Source organism: Pseudophryne corroboree, chromosome 7 (assembly GCF_028390025.1).
Source record: "Pseudophryne corroboree isolate aPseCor3 chromosome 7, aPseCor3.hap2, whole genome shotgun sequence".
In the NCBI taxonomy this organism is placed as follows: Eukaryota; Metazoa; Chordata; class Amphibia; order Anura; family Myobatrachidae; genus Pseudophryne; species Pseudophryne corroboree.
In genome coordinates, this window is record NC_086450.1 from 66,542,588 (window position 1) to 66,570,046 (window position 27,459).

Genomic DNA, 27,459 nt, shown 5'->3' on the forward strand with positions numbered 1-27,459 from the left:
TTGAAACTCCAGTTTGTATCCCTGGGATACCATTTGCAACACCCAGGGATCCAGGCCAGACAGAATCCAATCCTGGCTGAAGAGTTTGAGACGTGCCCCCACCCAAGCGGCCTCCCGCAAGGGAGCTCCAGCGTCATGCTGGGGATTTGGCAGAAGTAGAGGTAGACTTCTGATCTTGGGAACCTGGAGCCGCTGTGGCCTTCTTTCCCCTTCCCCTAACTGCAAAGAAGGGGGAACCTCTCATCTTTTTGTATTTATTGGGCCGAAAGGACTGCATTTGCGGGTGATAGGTCTTTTTTGCTGGTGCAGGCGCAGAGGGCAAAAATGTCGACTTACCTGTGGTAGCCGCCGAGACTAACGCATCCAGGCCATCGACAAATAAGGCCTCACCTTTATATGGGAGAGCCTCCATGTTTCTTTTGGAATCTGCATCCACGTTCCATTGGCGAATCCACAACGCCCGCCTAGCCGATACTGCCATGGTAGCGGCCCGTGAACTTAAGAGCCCAATATCCTTCATTGCTTCTAGCATGTAGGTGGCAGGGTCCTTGATATTCCCTAACTTAAGGAGTATCTCATCTTTATCAATCGTGTCAATTTCTGATGACGCGCTTTTTGACCATTTTTCAATAGCGCGACTCACCCATGCGCAGGCAATAGTGGGCCTGATCAGTGTACCATTGGTAACATAAATGGATTTCAATGTCTTTTCCATTTTGCGGTCTGCCAGCTCTTTAAGAGAAGCCGTGCCAGGAGCAGGGAGAATTACCTTCTTTGTCAACCTGGAAAGTGCACTGTCTAACACGGAGTGACTCCCACTTTTTCCTGTCCTCAGCCGGGGAAGGGTAAGCTATGTGAATCCTTTTAGGAATACGAAATCTTATCAGGATTCACCCACATCCCTTCAAACAGAGCATTTAGTTTGTGTGAAGGAGGGAACGTGACTTTGGACTTCTTTTCCTTACGTAAATACGCCTTCTCCTGAGGTACAGGAGTGGTTTCTGTAACCTCCAACACGTCCCTTATAGCCACAATCATATATTGTATATTTTTTGCCAATTTATGATCTATCTCTCTGGATTCACTATCGTCGACACAAGAGTCAGAATCCGTGTCGGTATCAGTGTTTACAACATTTGCAAATAGTCTCTTATGTGACCCAGAGGGTCCGCCCGCATAAAGAATAACAGCATCCTGAAAAATCACATCTTCCACCGATTTTCTCCAGCATGCAGCCTTAAATTTAGACTTATCTAATCTACGGTTAATCAGATGCATACTGTCACGTATCTCTTTCACCCATGCAGGCTCTTGGTGTGCCGGTAGCGCCACCACCTTACAACTCTGTGTCCCAAAAATGGCTTCCTCCAGGGAGGAACTCCCTGCCTCAGACATGCCTCACACGTGTACAGCACACCAACAGACACACGGACTTATTTTGGGGACAGACCCACAGTAAAATCTGTCAGAGGGACACAGGATAGGAGCAGCCAGTTTACAATCCCAGCGCCAGTATTTCCTGTGAACACAGTATGTCCACAGCCCAACAGCGCTTTTTAAACAGTAATATACACTATCAAATGCACCACAATCACTTTGTGCCCCCCCTTAATAGTACCCTGTATTTGTCAGAAGTGGAGGAGAGGACCAGTGTGTTCTCTGCAGTCTGAGGAGAGAGAGAAAATGGCGCTGAGTAGTGTGCTGGCTGCCTGAGGAAGAAACTCCGCCCCCGCAATGGCACGTCCTTACACTCATAAAAACACTGTAATATTTATACTGGCCGGGGTGGGGCTGTGCCAACGGCAACTTATGCCCCCTTTTAGCCAGTTTGAGGTATTTTTCTTGCTGCCTAGGACCTCAAGTTTGGTCAATCGGTGCTAAGGGTCATCCGCACTCTCCCGCCCATACTGGAGCTTTGGTATAGACCCCATGGTCTTTATGTGGTCCCCAGCATCCTCTAGAACATATGAGAAAATAGTTTTTTGATAACCTACTGGTAAATCCTTTTCTCCTAGTCCGTAGAGGATGCTGGGCGCCCGTTCCAGTGCGTACTTTACCTTGCAGTTTAGTTATTACAGTTACACAAGTTGTGTTATCTTGGTTTCAGCATGTTGCTGCAATTGGTTCATGCCTGTTGGCGTGTGTTATGTTGAATGCCATGTGTGCGGCATGGTTGAGGGTGTGAGTTGGTAGATATCTCACCACTGGTTAAGTAATTCTTTTCCTCGAAATGTCAGTCTCCCTGGGCACAGTTCCAACAACTGGGGTCTGGAGGAGGGGCATAGAGGGAGGAGCTAGTTCACACCCAATGAAAAGTCTTTAGTGTGCCCATGTCTCCTGCGGATCCCGTCTATACCCCATGGTCTTGATGTCATCCCCAGCATCCTCTAGGACGTATGAGAAAAAGGGGTTATTAATAACATTTAATCCAAATATCATTTTCACAGGGTTTGCCCTGTGTGGTGTAGGGGTACGCTCGCCTGTGCTGCATATTATTATAATAACTCCAAATAAGGGTTATTATTATCCAAATTAATTTTACAGGCTTTGCCGTGTGTGTGTGGTTTAGGTGTACACTCTCCTGTGCCACCAATATTGTGCGTGTATTAGTGGCGTGTGGTGAGGTCAGTGGCTGGTGAGGCACTATAGCCATAGTGTCCGCCGAATCCTGCCGATGGCCCCTATCGCCGCCGAGCCAATGCCCGCTACTTGCCCTGAGCCGCGGCTTGCTGCCACCGCCAATGGCTTACAAACTCACCCACCATCAACTGACCCAGCCCTCCGCCACTAATTTGCATCTCAGTCCAATGCCGCCAATGCCTGCTACCTGCCTGCTCATCATACTTGTGATATATTGTACATTTGTATAGAAAAAATAAAATAAAAAATTAGTGTTTGGGAAGGGAGTGGGAGGAGGACATGAATGCAATTTTGTTGACGGGGCTTCCATTAACTTAATGGAAAAGGGTCTGAATGGGTTAAAAAATGTAAAAAAAAAAATGCGTTAGGTCTCCCCTCCTAAGTATAACCAGCCTCGGGCTCTTTGAGCCAGTCCTGGTTGTTTAAATACCAGGAAAAAAATTGACAGGGGTTCCCCGTATTTAGACAACCAGCACCGGGCTCTTAGTCCGGTCCTGGTTCCAAAAATACGGGGGACAAAAGATGTAGGGGTCCCCCGTATTTTTAAAACCAGCACCAGGCTCCACTAGCCAGGGACATAATGCCACAGCCGGGGGACACATTTATGTAGGTCCCTGCGGCCGTGGCATTACCCCCCCAACTAGTCACCCCTGGCCGGGGTTCCCTGGAGGAGTGGGGACCCCTTAAATCAAGGGTGTCCCCCCGCTCCAGGCACCCAAGGGCCAGGGGTGAAGCCCGAGGCTGTCCCCAGCACCCCTGGGCGGTGGGTGCCGGGCTGATAGCCGTGTGTGTAAAACAAGAGTATTGTTTTTTGTTGTGGAAGTACAAGGCCCAGCAAGCCTCCCCCGCTTGCTGGTACTTGGGGAACCTCAAGTACCAGCGTGCGAGGAAATAACGGGCCCGCTGGTACCTGTAGTTCTACAACAACAAAAAATACCCAAATAAAAACAGAACACACACACCGTGAAAGTAAAAGTTTATTAAAAACACACTTACACATTCACACATACTTACCTACATCCCACGGCGGTCACGTCCACTTGTCCAGTAGAATCCAATAGGGTACCTGTAAAAATGAGAGGGAGATTACTTACCTACATTCCACGCCGGTCACGTCCACTTGTCCAGTAGAATCCAATAGGGGTACCTGTAAAAATGAGAGAGAGATTACTTACCTACATCCCACGCCGGTCACGTCCACTTGTCCAGTAGAATCCATTAGGGTCGGTACCTGCAAAAACTGAAAGTTCTGCTTATATACATCAATGCACAGACCGGGGAAAAGGAGAGACAGAGACAGACACACACACACTGACACACACACAATCTGACACACAATCTGACACACACACACACTGACACACACACACACTGACACACACACACACACACTGACACACACACACACACACTGACACACACACACACTGACACACACACACAGTGACACACTGTACTCACCACAGGCGCCTCTCGCAGTCCCTGCGCTCCGGACACGGCTCTGATGCACACACAGACACCAGCTGCTGAGGCTGGAGGAGGAGAGCGCCAGCCGCCGCTCAACTTTCACCACTTACCACACACGGCGGCTCCAGGAGCGCTCCCGCCGCTATCTTCTACACAGGGTCCCTGAGATGATCCACAACAGGCAGCAGCAGGTGACGGACTACGGGGGAGATGAAGGGAGGGAGCAGCTAACTGTCCCGCCGCCTCCTATGGATGATTGGACCAGCGGATCCAGCACTGGATCCGCTGTCCAATCATTTCTGCCTTGCTGACAGTGATGTCAGCGAGGCACTTCTATAGGTGCCGCTTTGCCTATCTTTTTCAATGGGCTTTTACAGCCCACTTCTTGGCCCCACCCCCCGCTCGATCCCCGTTTACATTATCTACAGGAGGCACTGCTATCAGTGCCTCCCAAACCTATTTAAACCCCTAAAATTCTTAGAATAACATAAAGAACATACTTATGACTGCACGTCCCTGGCGTGTATTACATCTGGGCAAATTCCAACACGTCCATGGTGTTTGTGCCGCACACTTGTGTCACTTAGCTTAGTCATACAGCTACCTCTTTTTCTTCTTTGCATGATGTTCTGTTTGGGGCCATGTTTTTTTAAGTGCCATCCTGTCTGCAACTGCAGTGCCACTCCTAGATGGGCCAGGTGTTTGTGCCGCACACTTGTGTCGCTTAGCTTAGTCATCCAGCCACCTCGGTGCAACCTTTTGGCCTAAAAACAATATTGTGAGGTGTTCAGAATAGACTGGAAATGAGTGGAAATGAATGTTATTGAGGTTAATAATACCGTAGGAGCAAAAATACCCCCAAATTATGTGATTTTAGCTGGGGTTTTTTTTTTTTTTTAATCATCCAGATCCAAAACCAAAACACGAAAGGGTGGTTTTGGCAAAACCAATCCAGATCCAAAACACGACGATGGAACCAGAACCAAAACCAAAACACGGAAAATGCCCGCCACACATCTCTACTATACACCATTGTATCCAGTCTAATGAATAGGACTCGAAGACAAGGATTTAATTTCAATCATATCCATGCCTTCATCATACTTTAATTTTATTTAAATAATTGAAAACTATATATTCCATGGAACCAATCAATACTTTAGTTGGTTTTTTTCACACACACAAAAACATACAAATTAAATGTAATGTAAACAATCCCAAATTCTCAATGTTGGTTTAGCGTTTAGAAGGCTCATCAAAGCAATTACCAAGTTGTTACATATATCAATATATAATGTTATGGGTGTTTTTGTTTTTTCTTAGGTTAAAATTCTTGGTAAGGAAATGGCATAAAGTTACCCGGAAGGGCGGTGGTGAGGAGCCAGCGACACAACAAGGTAACGCCATGAATACCTGCAGTGCTTGTGTTATTCCATCCACTGTTCACTATGTTTAGGTGGTTTCCATAACAATTGCATAGGATATCGGCATGCAAACCTCCAGATGCTGTGGAACTACACATCCCAGCATACCCTGCTACAGTTTTAGCAAGTCCTAATAGAATAACTGTGTCGGGGAATGCTGAAGTCTCATATGCATGACCTCTTAGTACCTTTTATAGATGATCACTAGATCTTGGGGGGACATAGAGTCTCCTTCAGAGTGTCATCAGCAATTACTGGGTCAGCGTTGCTTTGTGACCTTTCCAGGTCTCATTACCCAAAACTGTACAAATAATTCTGGATGGACTTTTCTTTAGTGGTGATTTATCGCTCCTGAAATAGGGCTCAGGATAATGGAGGTAGGACATCTCTAGTCCTCATCCAGTCTCACTTCCCTCCTCCTTACCCACCCATCTCTCCCGCTCTCTGCACAGACTTATCACCAAGCAAACATAATAGCAAGCCCAACAAAAGAGAACACAAAGATACAGAAAAGTGCTTTCCAATAATGCAGAGACTTCTATGTTGTATTGTCCCATGTACTCCATATATGTTAACACTGAGCCGGATTCAGAGCCTCTGGGTTACGTACATCTCTTACGGTGAGAGATCTGCTCATGTGCAGATCGGTCTATGAAATCGTTCCCAATGTCCCTAAGATGCAGCCTGATTGACATGTTGCGGCCAATGTCCCTAAGATGCAGCCTGATATGTTGTGGCCATTTTGCCGCATGAATATCCCAGCCATCCTCGGTAACCTGATGGTTATAATCAGATGACCGATGTTCACACTGGATAAAATCCCTATGCTGAAATCCTGACACAGCCAAAATACCAACACCGCATCTCTGACACTCAACCAAAATACAGACATTTGAATTCTGACATGACTCGAAATGCTAACGCCGGAATCCCGACCGCCAGCATGCTGATCATAAGTATGCCGGGAACTCTGAGGTGTAGTCCAGGGTGGGTAGATTAGGTTTAGGCGCCACCGAGGTGGGTAAGGGTTAGGCTGCAGGAAGGGGGTAAGTGTTAGGCTGCGGGGGAGGGAGGGTTAGATTTAGGCTGCAGGAAGAGGTGTTAGGGTTAGGCTGCAGGGGCGGGGGGGAGTGTTAGGTTTAGGCTGAAGGTAGATGGGTTACGGTTAGGCTGCTGGGGAGGGTTATGTTTAGGCTGCAGGAAGAGGGGTTAGGATGCTGGGGAAGGAGGGTTAGGTTTAGGCTGCAAGAGAGGGAGGGTTAGGTTTAGGCTGCAGGAAGGGGGGTGAGGATTAGGCTTGCGGGGGAGGGTTAGGGAGCGGGGGAGGGTTAGGGTTTAGGCTGCGGGGAGGGGGGTTAGTGGGTAAGGTAAGTAAATTTACCTGACCCCTGTCGAGATCTTCTCCATCGGAATTCGCTGTCTGGTATGTGACCACCGACATCCCGAACGCCGGTAATATGTATCACATCCGTTCACATAGGTGATCTGATTTCTCTGACGTCCTAGTGGATGCTGGGAACTCCGAAAGGACCATGGGGAATAGCGGCTCCGCAGGAGACTGGGCACAACTAAAGAAAGCTTTTAGGTCACCTGGTGTGCACTGGCTCCTCCCACTATGACCCTACTCCAAGCCTCAGTTAGATTTTGTGCCCGGCCGAGGTTGGATGCACACTAGGGGCTCTCCTGAGCTTCTAAAAAGAAAGTATATAATTAGGTTTTTTATTTTACAGTGAGACCTGCTGGCAACAGGCTCACTGCAGCGAGGGACTAAGGGGAGAAGAAGCGAACCTACCTGCTTGCAGCTAGCTTGGGCTTCTTAGGCTACTGGACACCATTAGCTCCAGAGGGATCGACCGCATGTAACTGGCCTTGGTGTTCGGTCCCGGAGCCGCGCCGCCGTCCCCCTTACAGAGCCAGAAGCAAGAAGAGGTCCGGAAAATCGGCGGCAGAAGACATCAGTCTTCACCAAGGTAGCGCACAGCACTGCAGCTGTGCGCCATTGCTCCTCATACACACTTCACACTCCGGTCACTGAGGGTGCAGGGCGCTAGGGGGGGGCGCCCTGAGCAGCAATAAAAACACCTTGGCTGGCAAAAATACCACAATATATAGCCCCAGAGGCTATATATGTGATAATTATCCCTGCCAGAATCCATAAAAAAGCGGGAGAATAGTCCGCGAAAAAGGGGCGGAGCTATCTCCTTCAGCACACTGGCGCCATTTCTCCCTCACAGCTCCGCTGGAAGGAAGCTCCCTGGCTCTCCCCTGCAGTCTACACTACAGAAAAGGGTAAAAAAGAGAGGGGGGGCACTAAATTTAGGCGCAGTTTATATAACAGCAGCTATAGGGGACATAATTCAGTTAGTCCCTGCATTATATAGCGCTCTGGTGTGTGCTGGCATACTCTCACTCTGTCTCCCCAAAGGGCTTTTGTGGGTCCTGTCCTCTGTTAGAGCATTCCCTGTGTGTGTGCGGTGTGTCGGTACGGCTGTGTCGACATGTTTGATGAGGATAATGATGTGGAGGCGGAGCAGATGCCTATAGAAGGGATGTCACCCCCTGCGGGGCAGACACCGGAGTGGATGGACTTATGGAAGGAATTGCGTGCACGTGTCGACTCCTTACACAAAAAATTTGACGACATGCCAAATGCGGGACAGCCGGCTTCTCAGCTCGTGCCTGTCCAGGCGTCTCAAAGGCCATCGGGGGCTCTAAAACGCCCGCTACCTCAGATGGCAGACGCGGGTGTCGACACGGATACTGACACCAGTGTCGACGACGATGAGTCTAGTCTAATGTCCACTAAGGCCATTCGTTGCATGATTGAAGCAATGAAAGAGGTGTTACAAATTTCTGATATAAACCCAGGTACCACTAAAAAGGGTATTATGTTTGGGGAGAAAAAACTACCCGTAGTTTCTCTAACGTCCTAGTGGATGCTGGGGACTCCGTCAGGACCATGGGGAATAGCGGCTCCGCAGGAGACAGGGCACAAAAGCAAGCTTTTAGGATCACATGGTGTGTACTGGCTCCTCCCCCTATGACCCTCCTCCAAGCCTCAGTTAGGTTTTTGTGCCCATCCGAGCAGGGTGCAATCTAGGTGGCTCTCCTAAAGAGCTGCTTAGAAAAAGTTTTTAGGTTTATTATTTTCAGTGAGTCCTGCTGGCAACAGGCTCACTGCATCGAGGGACTTAGGGGAGAGATTTTCAACTCACCTGCGTGCAGGATGGATTGGAGTCTTAGGCTACTGGACATAGCTTCAGAGGGAGTCGGAACACAGGTCACCCTGGGGTTCGTCCCGGAGCCGCGCCGCCGATCCCCCTTACAGATGCTGAAGATCGAGGGTCCGGAAACAGGCGGCAGAAGGCTCTTCAGCCTTCATGAAGGTAGCGCACAGCACTGCAGCTGTGCGCCATTGTTGCTACACACTTCACACTGAACGGTCACGGAGGGTGCAGGGCGCTGCTGGGGGCGCCCTGGGCAGCAATATTTAATACCTTTGATGGCAAAGAATACATCACATATAGCCATTGAGGCTATATGTATGTATTTAACCCAGGCCAGATATCTCAAAACCCGGGAGAAAAGCCCGCCGGATAGGGGGCGGGGCTTATTCTCCTCAGCACACAGCGCCATTTTCCTGCTCAGCTCCGCTGTGAGGAAGGCTCCCAGGACTCTCCCCTGCACTGCACTACAGAAACAGGGTAACAAAGAGAAGGGGGGCATATTTTGGCGATATTTATATATTTAAAGCGCATATAACAAAAACAACATCTTTTAGGGTTGTTTATATACATTTTATAGCGCTTTTGGTGTGTGCTGGCAAACTCTCCCTCTGTCTCCCCAAAGGGCTAGTGGGGTCCTGTCTTCGATAAGAGCATTCCCTGTGTGTCTGCTGTGTGTCGGTACGTGTGTGTCGACATGTATGAGGACGATGTTGGTGTGGAGGCGGAGCAATTGCCGGTAATGGTGATGTCACCCCCTAGGGAGTCGACACCGGAATGGATGGCTTTAATTATGGAATTACGTGATAATGTTAGTACATTACAAAAGTCAGTTGACGAAATGAGACGGCCGGAAAACCAGTTAGTACCTGCTCAGGCGTCTCAGACACCGTCAGGGGCTGTAAAACGTCCCTTACCTCAGTCAGTCGACACAGGTACCGACACAGATGAATCTAGTGTCGACGGTGAAGAAACAAACGTATTTTCCAATAGGGCCACACGTTATATGATCACGGCAATGAAGGAGGCTTTGCAGATCTCTGATACTGCAGGTACCTCAAAAAGGGGTATTATGTGGGGGGTGAAAAAACTACCTGTAGCTTTTCCAGAATCAGAGGAATTGAATGACGTGTGTGATGAAGCGTGGGTTAACCCAGATAGAAAACTGCTAATTTCTAAGAAGTTATTGGCATTATACCCTTTCCCACCAGAGGTTTGGGCGCGCTGGGAAACACCCCCTAGGGTGGATAAAGCGCTCACACGTTTATCAAAACAAGTGGCGTTGCCGTCTCCAGATACGGCCGCCCTCAAGGATCCAGCAGATAGGAGGCTGAAAACTACCCTGAAGAGTATATACACGCATACTGGTGTTATACTCCGACCAGCAATAGCCTCAGCCTGGATGTGCAGTGCTGGGGTAGTGTGGTTGGATTCCCTGACTGAAAATATTGATACCCTGGATAGGGACAGTATTTTATTGACTCTAGAGCAATTAAAGGATGCGTTTCTTTATATGCGAGATGCTCAGAGGGATGTTTGCACTCTGGCATCGAGAGTAAGTGCGATGTCCATATCTGCCAGAAGAAGTTTATGGACGCGACAGTGGTCAGGTGATGCGGATTCCAAAAGGCATATGGAAGTATTGCCATATAAAGGAGAGGAATTATTTGGGGTTGGTCTATCGGATCTGGTGGCCACGGCAACTGCCGGCAAATCCACTTTTTTACCTCAGACCCCCTCCCAACAGAAAAAGACACCGTCTTTTCAGCCGCAGTCCTTTCGCTCCTATAAAAACAAGCGGGCAAAAGGACAGTCTTATCTGCCACGAGGCAGAGGAAAGGGTAAGAGAGGGCAGCATGCAGCCCCTGCCCAGGACCAGAAGCCCGCCCCGGGTTCTACAAAGCCATCAGCATGACGCTGGGGCTTTACAAGCGGACTCAGGAGCGGTGGGGGGTCGACTAAAGATTTTCAGCAATCAGTGGGCTCGCTCACAGGTGGACCCGTGGATCCTGCAGATAGTATCTCAGGGTTACATGTTGGAATTCGAAAGATCTCCCCCTCGCCGTTTCCTAAAGTCTGCTTTACCAACGTCTCCCTCAGAAAGGGCGACGGTATTGGAAGCCATTCACAAGCTGTATTCTCAGCAGGTGATAGTCAAGGTACCACTCCTACAACAGGGAAAGGGGTATTATTCCACACTATTTGTGGTACCGAAGCCGGACGGTTCGGTAAGACCTATTCTAAATCTGAAATCCTTGAACCTGTACATACAGAAATTCAAGTTCAAGATGGAGTCACTAAGAGCAGTGATAGCGAATCTGGAAGAAGGGGACTTCATGGTGTCCCTGGACATAAAAGATGCTTATCTGCATGTCCCAATTTACCCCTCACACCAAGGGTATCTCAGGTTCGTGATACAAGACTGTCATTATCAGTTTCAAACGCTGCCGTTTGGTTTGTCCACGGCACCTCGGGTCTTTACCAAGGTAATGACCGAAATGATGGTTCTTCTACGAAGAAAAGGCGTATTAATTATCCCTTACTTGGACGATCTCCTGATAAGGGCAAAGTCCAGAGAACAGCTGGAAGTCGGTGTAGCACTAACCCAAGTAGTGCTTCAACAACACGGGTGGATTCTGAATCTTCCAAAATCTCAATTGTCCCCGACAACACGTCTGCTGTTCCTGGGAATGATTCTGGACACGGTTCAGAAAAAGGTGTTTCTCCCGGAGGAGAAAGCAAGGGAGTTATCCGAACTTGTCAGGAACCTCCTAAAACCAGGAAATGTGTCAGTACATCAATGCACAAGAGTCCTGGGAAAGATGGTGGCTTCTTACGAAGCAATTCCATTCGGCAGATTCCATGCACGAATATTTCAGTGGGATCTGCTGGACAAATGGTCCAGATCGCATCTGCACATGCATCAGCGGATAACACTGTCACCAAGGACAAGGTTGTCTCTCCTGTGGTGGTTGCAGAGTGCCCATCTGTTAGAGGGCCGCAGGTTCGGCATACAGGACTGGGTCCTGGTGACTACGGATGCCAGCCTACGGGGCTGGGGAGCAGTCACACAGGGAAGAAACTTCCAGGGTGTATGGTCAAACCTGGAGACGTCTCTTCACATAAATATACTAGAGCTAAGAGCGATCTACAATGCTCTAAGCTTGGCGAAACCGCTGCTTCAGGGTCAGCCGGTGTTGATCCAGTCGGACAACATCACGGCAGTCGCCCACGTAAACAGACAAGGCGGCACGAGAAGCAGAAGAGCAATGACAGAAGCTGCAAGGATTCTTCGCTGGGCGGAAAATCATGTCATAGCACTGTCAGCAGTGTTCATCCCGGGAGTGGACAACTGGGAAGCAGACTTCCTCAGCAGACACGACCTTCACCCGGGAGAGTGGGGACTTCATCCGGAAGTTTTCCACATGATTGTGAACCATTGGGAAAAACCAAAGGTGGACATGATGGCGTCTCGCCTCAACAAAAAACTGGACAGATATTGCGCCAGGTCAAGAGACCCTCAGGCAATAGCTGTGGACGCTCTGGTAACACCGTGGGTGTACCACTCAGTGTATGTGTTTCCTCCTCTGCCTCTCATACCAAAGGTACTGAGAATTATACGGAAAAGGGGAGTAAGAACAATACTAGTTGCTCCGGATTGGCCAAGAAGAACTTGGTATCCGGAACTTCAAGAGATGCTCACGGAAGATCCGTGGCCTCTACCTCTAAGAAGGGATCTGCTTCAGCAGGGACCTTGTATGTTCCAAGACTTACCGCGACTGCGTTTGACGGCATGGCGGTTGAACGCCGGATTCTAAAAGAAAAGGGCATTCCAGAGGAAGTTATTCCTACCTTGATTAAAGCTAGGAAGGAAGTGACCGCACAACATTATCACCGCATTTGGAGAAAATATGTTGCGTGGTGTGAGGCCAAGAAGGCCCCAACGGAAGAATTTCAATTGGGTCGATTCCTACATTTCCTGCAGGCAGGATTGTCTATGGGCCTCAAATTGGGGTCTATTAAAGTTCAAATTTCGGCCTTTTCAATCTTCTTCCAGAAAGAATTGGCTTCAGTGCCTGAAGTACAAACTTTTGTCAAGGGTGTACTACATATACAACCCCCAATTGTGCCTCCAGTGGCACCGTGGGATCTAAACGTAGTTTTGGAATTTCTCAAATCTCATTGGTTTGAGCCTCTCAAATCGGTAGATTTGAAGTATCTTACATGGAAAGTAACCATGCTATTGGCCCTGGCTTCAGCCAGGAGAGTTTCAGAGTTGGCGGCTTTATCGTACAAAAGCCCATATCTGATTTTCCATTCGGACAGGGCAGAACTGCGGACACGTCCTCATTTTCTCCCTAAGGTGGTTTCGGCTTTTCACTTGAACCAGCCTATTGTGGTGCCTGCGGCTACTAGCGACTTGGAGGACTCCAAGTTACTGGACGTTGTCAGAGCATTGAAAATATATATTTCAAGGACAGCTGGAGTCAGAAAATCTGACTCGTTGTTTATCTTGTATGCACCCAACAAGATGGGTGCTCCTGCGTCTAAGCAGACGATTGCTCGTTGGATCTGTAGCACAATTCAACTTGCACATTCTGTGGCAGGCCTGCCACAGCCTAAAACTGTAAAAGCCCACTCCACAAGGAAGGTGGGCTCATCTTGGGCGGCTGCCCGAGGGGTCTCGGCATTACAACTTTGCCGAGCAGCTACGTGGTCAGGGGAGAACACGTTTGTAAAATTTTACAAATTTGATACTCTGGCTAAAGAGGACTTGGAGTTCTCTCATTCGGTGCTGCAGAGTCATCCGCACTCTCCCGCCCGTTTGGGAGCTTTGGTATAATCCCCATGGTCCTGACGGAGTCCCCAGCATCCACTAGGACGTTAGAGAAAATAAGAATTTACTTACCGATAATTCTATTTCTCGTAGTCCGTAGTGGATGCTGGGCGCCCATCCCAAGTGCAGATTGTCTGCATTACTTGTACATAGTTATTGTTACAAAAATCGGGTTATTATTGTTGTGAGCCATCTTTTTTAAGAGGCTACTTCTTTGTTATCATACTGTTAACTGGGTTCAGATCACAAGTTGTACGGTGTGATTGGTGTGGCTGGTATGAGTCTTACCCGGGATTCAAGATCCTTCCTTATTGTGTACGCTCGTCCGGGCACAGTACCTAACTGAGGCTTGGAGGAGGGTCATAGGGGGAGGAGCCAGTACACACCATGTGATCCTAAAAGCTTGCTTTTGTGCCCTGTCTCCTGCGGAGCCGCTATTCCCCATGGTCCTGACGGAGTCCCCAGCATCCACTACGGACTACGAGAAATAGAATTATCGGTAAGTAAATTCTTATTTTTTCCCCCATCAGAAGAATTAAATGAAGTGTGTGAAGAAGCGTGGGCTTTCCCTGATAAAAGATTGGTAATCTCTAAGAAGTTACTAATGGCGTTCCCTTTCCCGCCAGAGGATAGGTCACGTTGGGAGACACCCCCTAGGGTGGATAAAGCGCTCACACGTTTGTCTAAAAAGGTGGCACTACCGTCTCCGGATACGGCCGCCCTCAAGGAACCTGCTGATAGAAAGCAGGAGGCGATCCTGAAGTCTGTATATACACACTCAGGCATTATACTTAGACCAGCTATTGCGTCAGCATGGATGTGCAGTGCTGCCGCTGCGTGGTCAGATTCCCTGTCAGAAAATATTGACACCCTAGACAGGGACACTATTCTGCTAACCATAGAGCATATAAAAGACTCAGTCTTATACATGAGAGATGCACAGAGGGAGATCTGCCGGCTGGCATCTAAAATAAGTGCATTGTCCATTTCTGCTAGGAGAGGCTTATGGACTCGCCAGTGGACAGGGGATGCAGATTCAAAAAGGCACATGGAAGTTTTGCCTTATAAGGGTGAGGAGTTATTTGGGGATGGTCTCTCGGACCTAGTTTCCACAGCAACAGCTGGGAAGTCAGCTTTTTTACCCCATGTTCCCTCACAGCCTAAAAAGGCGCCGTTTTATCAGGTACAGTCCTTTCGGACTCAGAAAAACAGGCGTGGAAAAGGCGGGTCCTTTCTGTCCAGAGGCAGAGATAGGGGAAAAAGGCTGCAACAAACAGCAGGTTCCCAGGAGCAAAAGTCCTCCCCCGCTTCTTCCAAGTCCGCCGCATGACGGTGGGGCTCCACAGGCGGAGCCAGGTACGGTGGGGGGCCGCCTCAAAAATTTCAGCGATCAGTGGGCTCGCTCACAGGTGGATCCCTGGATCCTGCAAATAGTATCTCAAGGGTACAAACTGGAATTCGAGGCGTCTCCACCCCACCGGTTCCTAAAATCTGCCTTGCCGATTACTCCTTCAGACAGGGAGGCTGTGCTAGCGGCAATTCACAAGCTGTATTCCCAGCAGGTGATAATCAAGGTGCCCCTACTTCAACAAGGACGGGGTTACTATTCCACACTGTTTGTGGTACCGAAACCGGACGGTTCGGTGAGACCCATTTTAAATTTGAAATCCTTGAACACATACATAAAAAAATTCAAGTTCAAGATGGAATCGCTCAGGGCGGTTATTGCAAGCCTGGACGAGGGGGATTACATGGTATCCCTGGACATCAAGGATGCTTACCTGCATGTCCCCATTTACTATCCTCACCAGGAGTACCTCAGATTTGTGGTACAGGATTGCCATTACCAATTCCAGACGCTGCCGTTTGGACTCTCCACGGCACCGAGGGTGTTTACCAAGGTAATGGCGGAAATGATGATACTCCTTCGAAGAAAGGGAGTTTTAATTATCCCGTACTTGGACGATCTCTTGATAAAGGCGAGGTCCAAGGAGCAGTTATTGGTGGGAGTAGCACTATCTCAGGAGGTGCTACACCAGCATGGTTGGATTCTGAATATTCCAAAATCACAGCTGGTTCCGACGACACGTCTACTGTTCCTGGGTATGATTCTGGATACAGTCCAGAAAAAAGTGTTTCTCCCGGAGGAGAAAGCCAAGGAGCTGTCATCTCTAGTCAGAGACCTCCTGAAACCAAAACAGGTATCGGTGCATCACTGCACGCGGGTCCTGGGAAAGATGGTGGCTTCTTACGAAGCAATTCCTTTCGGCAGGTTCCTTGCCAGAATCTTTCAGTGGGACCTGTTGGACCAATGGTCCGGATCGCATCTTCAGATGCATCGCCTAATAACCCTGTCTCCAAGAACCAGGGTGTCTCTGCTGTGGTGGCTGCAGAGTGCTCATCTTCTAGAGGGCCGCAGATTCGGCATACAGGACTGGGTCCTGGTGACCACGGATGCCAGCCTTCGAGGCTGGGGGGCAGTCACACAGGGAAGAAACTTCCAAGGACTATGGTCGAGTCAGGAGACTTCCCTACACATAAATATTCTGGAACTAAGGGCCATTTACAATGCCCTAAGTCAGGCAAAATCCCTGCTTCTACACCAGCCGGTACTGATCCAGTCAGACAACATCACGGCAGTCGCCCATGTAAATCGACAGGGCGGCACAAGAAGCAGGATGGCAATGGCAGAAGCCACAAGGATTCTCCGATGGGCGGAAAATCACGTACTAGCACTGTCAGCAGTGTTCATTCCGGGAGTGGACAACTGGGAAGCAGACTTTCTCAGCAGGCACGACCTCCACCCGGGAGAGTGGGGACTTCATCCAGAAGTCTTCACGCTGATTGTAAATCGATGGGAACGGCCACAGGTGGACATGATGGCGTCCCGCCTAAACAAAAAACTAGAGAGATATTGCGCCAGGTCAAGGGACCCTCAGGCGATAGCTGTGGACGCTCTAGTGACACCGTGGGTGTACCAGTCAGTTTATGTGTTCCCTCCTCTGCCTCTCATACCAAGGGTACTGAGAATAATAAGAAAACGAGGAGTAAGAACAATACTCGTGGTTCCGGATTGGCCAAGACGAGCTAGGTACCCGGAACTTCAAGAGATGATCTCAGAGGACTCATGGCCTCTGCCGCTCAGACAGGACCTGCTGCAGCAGGGGCCCTGTCTGTTCCAAGACTTACCGCGGCTGCGTTTGACGGCATGGCGGTTGAACGCCGGATCCTGAAGGAAAAGGGCATTCCGGAGGAAGTCATTCCTACGCTGATTAAAGCCAGGAAAGATGTAGCTGCAAAGCATTATCACCGCTTATGGCGGAAATATGTTGCTTGGTGTGAGGCCAAAAAGGCCCCAACAGAGGAATTTCAACTAGGTCGATTTCTGCATTTCCTACAAGCAGGAGTGACTATGGGCCTGAAATTAGGCTCCATTAAGGTACAGATCTCGGCTCTGTCGATTTTCTTCCAGAAAGAACTAGCTTCACTACCTGAAGTTCAGACGTTTGTGAAAGGAGTGCTGCATATTCAGCCCCCGTTTGTGCCTCCAGTGGCACCTTGGGATCTCAACGTGGTGTTGAGTTTCTTAAAATCACATTGGTTTGAGCCACTTAAAACCGTGGATCTAAAATATCTCACGTGGAAAGTGGTCATGTTATTGGCCTTGGCTTCAGCCAGGCGTGTGTCAGAATTGGCAGCTTTGTCATGTAAAAGCCCTTATCTGATTTTCCATATGGATAGGGCGGAATTGAGGACTCGTCCTCAGTTTCTCCCTAAGGTGGTATCAGCTTTTCACTTGAACCAACCTATTGTGGTGCCTGCGGCTACTAGGGACTTGGAGGATTCCAAGTTACTGGACGTAGTCAGGGCCTTGAAAATATATGTTTCCAGGACGGCTAGAGTCAGGAAAACTGACTCGCTATTTATCCTGTATGCACCCAACAAACTGGGTGCTCCTGCTTCTAAGCAGACTATTGCTCGCTGGATTTGTAGCACAATTCAGCTGGCGCATTCTGCGGCTGGACTGCCGCATCCTAAATCAGTAAAAGCCCATTCCACAAGGAAGGTGGGCTCATCTTGGGCGGCTGCCCGAGGGGTCTCGGCTTTACAACTTTGCCGAGCTGCTACTTGGTCAGGGGCAAACACGTTTGCAAAATTCTACAAATTTGATACCCTGGCTGAGGAGGACCTTGAGTTCTCTCATTCGGTGCTGCAGAGTCATCCGCACTCTCCCGCCCGTTTGGGAGCTTTGGTATAATCCCCATGGTCCTTTCGGAGTTCCCAGCATCCACTAGGACGTCAGAAAAAATAAGATTTTACTCACCGGTAAATCTATTTCTCGTAGTCCGTAGTGGATGCTGGGCGCCCATCCCAAGTGCGGATTGTCTGCAATACTTGTACATAGTTATTGTTAACTAAAGGGTTATTGTTGAGCCATCTGTTGAGAGGCTCAGTTGTTTTCATACTGTTAAACTGGGTATAGTATCACGAGTTATACGGTGTGATTGGTGTGGCTGGTAGGAGTCTTACCCGGGATTCAAAATCCTTCCTTATTATGTCAGCTCGTCCGGGCACAGTGTCCTAACTGAGGCTTGGAGGAGGGTCATAGTGGGAGGAGCCAGTGCACACCAGGTGACCTAAAAGCTTTCTTTAGTTGTGCCCAGTCTCCTGCGGAGCCGCTATTCCCCATGGTCCTTTCGGAGTTCCCAGCATCCACTACGGACTACGAGAAATAGATTTACCGGTGAGTAAAATCTTATTTTTATTTATCCTGGTTACTGCCATGGAATGTTGGATGCCAGTTTAAGCATTTCTTTGTTGACTTCTAATGACTGTTTCTCTTACTTTCCTTTTAATCCTCTTTATGTAATTGGTTTCAGTGCCAGTGGGCAGGACGGATGTTTTACAGCAGCTGGGCAGTACAATGCTAAACTCTCCTCCCACCCGAGATGTGCACTTTGGTCTCCACCAAAGCCATAGCCCTAACACTTCTATCAGTACCTCATCTCAGAAGACATCACATTTGACTTCAAAATGGTATGACGGCTAAGTTATCTCTAATTCCTGTAACCATACAAGAATTTAGTGGAGTTGGTTGAATTCTTTCTTTCTTGTACACAGGCACAGTCATTCTACAGTCCTAACTTCAGAGACATCTCAGTCTACTTCCAGAGATCCTGAACATTCAATTACAGATTATATCCACTATCTAGAGATGGTTCAGAGGAGACTGGGGGGACTGCCAAATGGTAAGAGCTTCTGTTGCAAGAACTTTACCATGTTAATAGCCAAATGTCTGTTTTAGTCACTACAACGCTTAGGGGGGTATTCAATTAAGTGCCGTTTTCTCGACTGGTCGAAAAAAAACGGCACTAATTTGACACAGGGTATTCAACTGTGGGCATTTTCACCCGTTTTTTAATCCATTTTCGCCCGTGCCAATTCACTGTTGTTTTTTTAAATTTAATTGGCATGGGCGAAAATGCCTGCGAATTCGCCAAAGCACGTATATCAGCGGCAAATTCGCCGATACACGTGGTTCTGACCAGTGCCGGATTTTTCGACTAGTCAAAAAAACGGCACGGGCATTGAATAGGTGGAATGTAAATTCGACCTAAAAATGGGCATAAAAGTGACGTTTTTTTCAACTGGTCGAAAGAGCGGCATTAATTTAATGCCCCCTTATACTTTCTGTAAGTCTTCCGTACTCTTCCAAACTTCCCCTTGTAAAGAGTTGTCCATCTTAACTGAGACTTGTCAGCGTTAAGGCTCTCATTCATATCCGGAAGGACCCATGTGCATTACGGGTCTGCGACGGTCAGTGATTGACAATCTGAAGTTTGCGGCGAAGACTGCCTTCATTTCTTTAAACAGAAACGTGTCACCTGCATTTTGGGGGAGGGTAGAGACCAGGATTTTCTGGCCTTTATATAGCAAATACAAGGGTCTACTTGCGCAACCCCATGGGACATGCAGCCGGCCGATTGTGTTGGAAATGATCCGATGTTGTGTCATTGGACACAGGTCAGATCAGTAATACATGCAGGAGGCGTGACGCCCCCTGCTGCATTACCATATTAGTGCTATCGCTGCTACTTCTATGTAAGCACCAGCATAGCACATCCAACCATATTATTATCATTATTATCCTTTATTTATATGGCGCCACAAGGGATCCATAGCGCCCATTACACAGTACATAATCAAATGAGCAAACAAGAAAACAGCACTTACAGTACAAGACAATATAGGACAGGTATAGAAAACCCGGAGTTGGGTGCCATCAAGGGGAGTATGGAGTATAAGATTGTGTATGTAAGAAAAGGAAAGGCACATGAGGAAAGAAGTTCCTGCTCTTGCGAGCTTACAATCTAAAAGGTGAGGGGCTAACAGTCCGGAGTGACACAGACGGGGTAGACATTGAGGAGAGTTGGCTGGGTTTGGTGAAGAAGTGTGTCTTGAGAGCCCGTTTGACGTTTTGTAGAGAGGTGGAGAGTCTGATGGGGAGAGGTAGAGCATTCCAGAGATAGGGAGCAGCACGTGCAAAATCTTGTTGGTAGGAGTGGGAGGAGGTAATCAGTTGGCAGGAGAGTCGGCGTGCATTAGCAGAGCGAAGAGGACGGGTGGGAATGTAAAGAGAGATGAGGTCAGAGATGTAAGAGGGAGAGGAGTGGGTGAGGGCTTTGTAAGTGAGTGTGAGAAGCTTGAATTGGATTCTGAATGGGAAGGGTAGCCAGTGAAGGTCCTGCAAGAGAGGGGATGTGGATGTAGTACGTTTGGTGAGGAAGATGAGATGGGCAGCAGCATTGAGGATAGATTGGAGTGGAGAGAGGCATTTTTGAGGGAGGCCAGATAGGAGGAGATTGCAGTAGTCCAATCTGGAGATGACCAGTGGGTGGATGAGGGTCTTAGTAGCATCCTGGGTGAGAAAGGGTCTGATCCTGGAGATGTTTTTGAGATGGAAATAGCAGGTTTGTGAGAGGTGCTGAATGTGTGGTTTGAAGGAGAGGGAGGAGTCAAGGATTACTCCAAGACATCGCACTTAGGGGCTAGAGGAGATAGTCATGCCATCAATGGATAATGAAATTGTGGGAGGTGAGGTTATGCGGGAAGGAGGGAAGATGATCAGCTCAGTCTTCGACATGTTAAGTTTAAGAAAGCGCTGGGACATCCAGGAGGAGATAGCAGAGAGATAGTTGGAGATACGAATGAGGAGAGCAGGGGAAAAGGTCAAGGGAGGAAAGGTAGATTTGAGTATTGTCAGCGTAGAGATATTTTAAGTCAAAAGAGCTAATGAGCTCACCTAATGAGGATGTGTAGAGAGAGAAAGGAGAGGACCAAGAACATATCTGAATGAGGGCCCGTTTGTAGAGTGAACGTTCATTGGGTGAAATGTCACAGTGGTTAATCTTTCAAAATGTATGAAAGTGTGGGAGGGGGAATAAACAGAATTACACTGTAACACGTTAGGGTTAGTTACTAGTTGAATAATGCATTTGTCACACTGCAGATATGCAGGATATCAATGTCAAGGTTCAGTTGTGAGATTAGGTAGGTCTGACTGTAGAATGACTTTCAGTGGCTTAGTTTACGTATACCTCTTTAAGACTAAAATCGCCTGACACGGGTGCTACTCTGCTGCGATCCGCGTCTTCCCCCTTCCCCGCGGCAGTCACCAACCCGGCACATTGCCGGGTTGGTGACGTTGCTGGTGACGCGGCGGGGGCGGCACTTGGAAATCACATGATCTCCAAGCGCCGCCTGTACATCATGGTGAGCGGGAACCCGGGTCGATGCGACCCGGCTCCCGTTTACACAGCACAGTTTGCCGGGTTGAACCCTGCAAACTACCAGAGTTGGAATACCGGGTCACTCGACCCGGATTATTCCAACTCGACCCTTTTACACCAACCAGCAACACGGGTTATGCACACGTTTATGTTACATGCTGGTGGTGTAAAAGGGGTATAACAGAATCTCTTACCTCCTCATTGCTGCGCTTAAACCCATTTTCTCTGACGTCCTAGTGGATGCTGGGAACTCCGTAAGGACCATGGGGAATAGCGGGCTCCGAAGGAGGCTGGGCACTCTAGAAAGATTTCAGACTACCTGGTGTGCACTGGCTCCTCCCACTATGACCCTCCTCCAAGCCTCAGTTAGAATTCGTGCCCGGCCGAGGTTGGATGCGCACTAGTAGCTCTCCTGAGTCCTTAGAAAGAAAGTATAGTTTTAGGTTTTTTATTTTCAGTGAGACCTGCTGGCAACAGGCTCACTGCAGCGAGGGACTAAGGGGAGAAGAAGCGAACTCGCCTGCTTGCAGCCGGATTGGGCTTCTTAGGCTACTGGACACCATTAGCTCCAGAGGGATCGACCGCAGGCCCAGTCCTTGGTGTTCGGTCCCGGAGCCGCGCCGCCGTCCCCCTTACAGAGCCAGAAGCAAGAAGATGGTCCGGAAAATCGGCGGCATGAAGACTCTGTCTTCACCAAGGTAGCGCACAGCACTGCAGCTGTGCGCCATTGCTCCTCTCACACTTCACACTCCGGTCACTGAGGGTGCAGGGCGCTGGGGGGGGGGCGCCCTGAGGCAGCAATAATAACACCTTGGCTGGCTAAAATACCTCAATATATAACCCCAGAGGCTATATATGAGGTAAATACCCCTGCCAGAATTCCATAAAAAGCGGGAGAATAGGCCGCGAAAAAGGGGCGGAGCCTATCTCCTCAGCACACTGGCGCCATTTTTCCCTCACAGCTCGGCTGGAAGGAAGCTCCCTGGCTCTTCCCTGCAATATACAGTAACAGTAAGAGGGAAAAGAGAGGGGGGGCATTAAATTTGGCAGTATATATACATATATTATATGAAAAGCAGCTATTAGGGACATAACTCAGTTAGTCCCTGTATATATATAGCGCTCTGGTGTGTGCTGGCATACTCTCACTCTGTCCCCCCAAAGGGCTTTTTGTGGGTCCTGTCCTCTGTTGAGCATTCCCTGTGTGTGTGGGGTGTGTCGGTACGGCTGTGTCGACATGTTTGATGAGGATAATGAGGTGGAGGCGGAGCAGATGCATTTTGAAGGGACGTCACCCCCTGCGGGGCAGACACCCGAGTGGATGAACTTATGGAAAGAAATGAGTGCACGTATAGATTCTTTACATAAGAAATTTGACGACATGCCAAATGTGGGACAGCCGGGATCTCAGCTCGTGCCTGTCCAGGTGCCTCAGGGGTCGTCAGGGGCTCTAAAACGCCCGCTACCTCAGTTTGCAGACCCGGATGTCGACACGGATACTGATAACAGTGTCGACAACGATGAGTCAAACCTAATGCCTGTCAGGGCCATTCACTGCATGATTGAGGCAATGAAAGAGGTGTTAAACATTTCTGTTTTACATCCAGGTACCACAAAAAAGGGTATTATGTTTGGGGAGAAAAAACTACCCGTAGTTTTTCCCCCATCAGATGAACTAAATGAAGTGTGTGAAGAAGCGTGGCTTTTCCCTGATAAAAAATTTGTAATTCCTAAGAAGGTACTAATGGCGTTCCCTTTCCCGCCAGAGGATAGGTCACGTTGGGAAACACCACCTAGGGTGGATAAAGCGCTCACACGTTTGTCAAAAAAGGTGGCACTACCCTCTCAGGATACGGCCGCCCTTAAGGAGCCTGCTGATAGAAAGCAGGAGGCAATCCTGAAGCCTGTATACACACACTCAGGCATTATACTTAGACCAGCTATTGCGTCAGCTTGGATGTGCAGTGCTGCCGCTGCATGGTCAGAAAAACTGTCAGAAAATATTGACACACTAGACAGAGACACTATTCTGCTAACGATTGACCATATAAAAGATTCAGTCTTATATATGAGAGATGCACAGAGGGAAATTTGCCGGCTGGCATCTAAAGTAAGTGCATTGTCTATCTCTGCTAGGAGATGCTTATGGACTCGTCAGTGGACGGGAGATGCAGATTCCAAGAGGCACATGGAAGTTTTGCCTTTATAAAGGGGAGGAATTATTTGGGGATGGTCTCTCCGACCTAGTTTCCACAGCAACGTCTGGGAAGTCAGCATTTTTACCCCATGTTCCCTCACAGCCTAAGAAGGCGCCATTTTATCAGGTTCAGTCCTTTCGGACCCAGAAAAGCAAGCGTGGAAAAGGAGGGTCTTTTCTGTCTAGAGGCAGAGGTAGGGGGAAAAAAGGCTGCAACAGACAGCAGGTTCCCAGGAACAAAAGTCCTCCCCCGCTTCCTCTTCCAAGTCCGCCGCATGACGGTGGGGCTCCACAGGTGGAGCCAGGTACGGTGGGGGCCCGCCTCAGAAATTTCAGCGATCAGTGGGCTCGCTCACAGGTGGATCCCTGGATCCTTCAAGTAGTATCTCGGGGATACATGCTGGAATTCGAGGCGGCTCCACCCCACCGGTTCCTAAAATCTGCCTTGCCGATTGCTCCCTCAGACAGGGAGGCGGTGCTAGCGGCAATTCACAAGCTGTATTCCCAGCAGGTGATAATCAAGGTACCCCTACTTCAACAAGGCCGGGGTTACTATTCCACACTATTTTGTGGTACCGAAGCCGGACGGTTCGGTGAGACCCATTTTAAATTTGAAATCCTTGAACATGTACATAAAAAAATTCAAGTTCAAGATGGAATCGCTCAGGGCGGTTATTGCAAGCCTGGACGAGAGGGATTACATGGTTTCCCTGGACATCAAGGATGCTTACCTGCATGTCCCCATTTACCATCCTCACCAGGAGTACCTCAAATTTGTGGTACAGGATTGCCATTACCAATTCCAGACGCTGCCGTTTGGACTCTCCACGGCACCAAGGGTATTTACCAAGGTTATGGCGGAAATGATGATACTCCTTCGAAGAAAGGGGAGTTTTAATTATCCCGTACTTGGACGATCTCCTAATAAAGGCACGGTCCAAAGAACAGTTGGTGGGAGTAGCACTATCTCAGGAAGTGCTGAACCAGCACGGCTGGATTCTGAATATCCCAAAGTCACAGCTGGTCCCCGACGACACGTCTACTGTTCCTGGGGATGATTCTGGACACAGTCCAGAAAAAAGTGTTTCTCCCGGAGGAGAAAGCCAGGGAGTTGTTTTCTCTAGTCAGAGACCTCCTGAAACCAAAACAGGTATCGGTGCATCACTGCACGCGGGTCTTGGGAAAGATGTTAGCTTCTTACGAAGCAATTCCATTCGGCGGGTTCCATGCCAGAATCTTTCAGTGGGACCTGTTGGACAAGTGGTCCGGATCGCATCTTCAGATGCATCGCTTGATAACCCTGTCTGCAAGAACCAGGGTGTCTCTTCTGTGGTGGCTGCAGAGTGCTCATCTTCTGGAGGGTCGCAGATTCGGCATTCAGGACTGGGTCCTGGTGACCACGGATGCCAGCCAGCGAGGCTGGGGGGCAGTCACAAAGGGAAGAAACTTCCAAGGACTATGGACAAGTCAGGAGACTTCCCTTCACATAAATATTCTGGAACTAAAGGGCCATCTACAATGCCCTAAGTCAAGCAAAATCCCTGCTCCTACACCAGCCGGTGCTGATCCAGTCAGACAACATCACGGCAGTCGCCCATGTGAATCGACAGGGCGGCACAAGAAGCAGGATGGCAATGACAGAAGCCACAAGAATTCTCCGATGGGCGGAAAATCATGTACTAGCACTGTCAGCAGTGTTCATTCCGGGAGTGGACAACTGGGAAGCAGACTTCCTCAGCAGACACGACCTCCACCCGGGAGAGTGGGGACTTCATCCAGAAGTCTTCCAAATGATTATACATCAGTGGGATCGTCCACAGGTGGACATGATGGCGTCCCGCCTAAACAAAAAACTAGAGAGGTATTGCGCCAGGTCAAGAGACCCTCAAGCAATAGCTGTGGACGCTCTGGTGACACCGTGGGTGTACCAGTCAGTTTATGTGTTCCCTCCGCTGCCTCTCATACAAAGGTATTGAGAATAATAAGAAAGCGAGGAGTAAACACAATTCTCGTGGTTCCAGATTGGCCAAGAAGAACATGGTACCCGGAACTTCAAGAGATGATCTCAGAGGACCCGTGGCCTCTGCCGCTAAGACGAGACCTGCTACAGCGGGGGCCCTGTCTGTTCCAAGACTTACCGCGGCTGCGTTTGACGGCATGGCGGTTGAACGCCGGATCCTGAAAGAAAAGGGCATTCCGGAGGAAGTATTCCGGAGGAAGTCATTCCTACGCTTATTAAAGCCAGGAAAGAGGTTACAGCAAATCATTATCACCGCATATGGCGGAAATATGTTGCATGGTGTGAGGCCGAAAAGGCCCCAACTGAGGAATTTCAACTAGGTCGATTTCTGCATTTCCTGCAAGCAGGAGTGAATATGGGCCTAAAACTGGGTTCCATTAAGGTACAGATCTCGGCTCTATCGATTTTCTTTCAGAAAGAACTAGCTTCAGTACCTGAAGTTCAGACATTTGTAAAGGGAGTGCTGCATATTCAGCCCCGATATGTGCCTCCTGTGGCACCTTGGGATCTCAACGTGGTGTTGAGTTTCTTAAAATCACATTGGTTTGAACCACTAAAAACCGTGGATCTGAAATATCTCACGTGGAAGGTGGTCATGTTATTGGCCTTGGCTTCTGCCAGGCGAGTATCAGAATTGGCGGCTTTGTCTTATAAAAGCCCTTATCTGATTTTCCATATGGATAGGGCAGAATTGAGGACTCGTCCCCAGTTTCTCCCTAAGGTGGTGTCAGCGTTTCATTTGAACCAGCCTATTGTGGTGCCTGCGGCCACTAGGGACTTGGAGGACTCCAAGTTGTTAGACGTGGTCAGGGCCCTGAAAGTATATGTTTCCAGGACGGCTGGAGTCAGAAAATCTGACTCGCTGTTTATCCTATATGCACCCAACAAGCTGGGTGCTCCTGCTTCTAAGCAGACTATTGCTCGTTGGATTTGTAGTACAATTCAACTTGCACATTCTGTGGCAGGCCTGCCACAGCCAAAATCTGTCAATGCCCATTCCACAAGGAAGGTGGGCTCATCTTGGGCGGCTGCCCGAGGGGTCTCGGCTTTACAACTTTGCCGAGCTGCTACTTGGTCAGGGGCAAACACGTTTGCAAAATTCTATAAATTTGATACCCTGGCTGAGGAGGACCTGGAGTTCTCTCATTCGGTGTTGCAGAGTCATCCGCACTCTCCCGCCCGTTTGGGAGCTTTGGTATAATCCCCATGGTCCTTACGGAGTTCCCAGCATCCACTAGGACGTCAGAGAAAATAAGAATTTACTCACCGGTAATTCTATTTCTCGTAGTCCGTAGTGGATGCTGGGCGCCCATCCCAAGTGCGGTTTATCTGCAATACTTGTACATAGTTATGGTTAACTAAATCGGGTTATTGTTGAGCCATCTGTTGAGAGGCTCAGTTGTTTCATACTGTTAACTGGGTTTCATATCACGAGTTGTACGGTGTGATTGGTGTGGCTGGTATGAGTCTTACCCGGGATTCAAAATCCTTCCTTATTGTGTACGCTCGTCCGGGCACAGTATCCTAACTGAGGCTTGGAGGAGGGTCATAGTGGGAGGAGCCAGTGCACACCAGGTAGTCTGAAATCTTTCTAGAGTGCCCAGCCTCCTTCGGAGCCCGCTATTCCCCATGGTCCTTACGGAGTTCCCAGCATCCACTACGGACTACGAGAAATAGAATTACCGGTGAGTAAATTCTTATTATAGCTTGCCCAAAGCGTTTTTGGTGGGCAAAGGCTTTAAAGCTATTCATCATTAAATATGGCATACATAGAATTGATAGCCACAGACCTGGGCTCCAGAGACGCATTCCTCTGCTGTGCAGTGTATGGCACTTCCACATCCGCTATCCCACTACTGA

General features: G+C 48.9%; 1 protein-coding gene across 1 annotated transcript in view; it reads left to right on the forward strand.

Moving 5' to 3' along the window:
* Positions 1-27,459, forward strand: part of PCNT (pericentrin) — a 474,261-nt gene that overhangs the window by 445,849 nt on the left and 953 nt on the right. Inside the window, exons 49-51 of the mRNA XM_063933256.1 lie at positions 5,431-5,504; positions 18,473-18,629; positions 18,714-18,841. Coding sequence (XP_063789326.1) covers positions 5,431-5,504; positions 18,473-18,629; positions 18,714-18,841 — 359 coding nt within the window. The remainder of the gene's footprint in view (positions 1-5,430; positions 5,505-18,472; positions 18,630-18,713; positions 18,842-27,459) is intronic.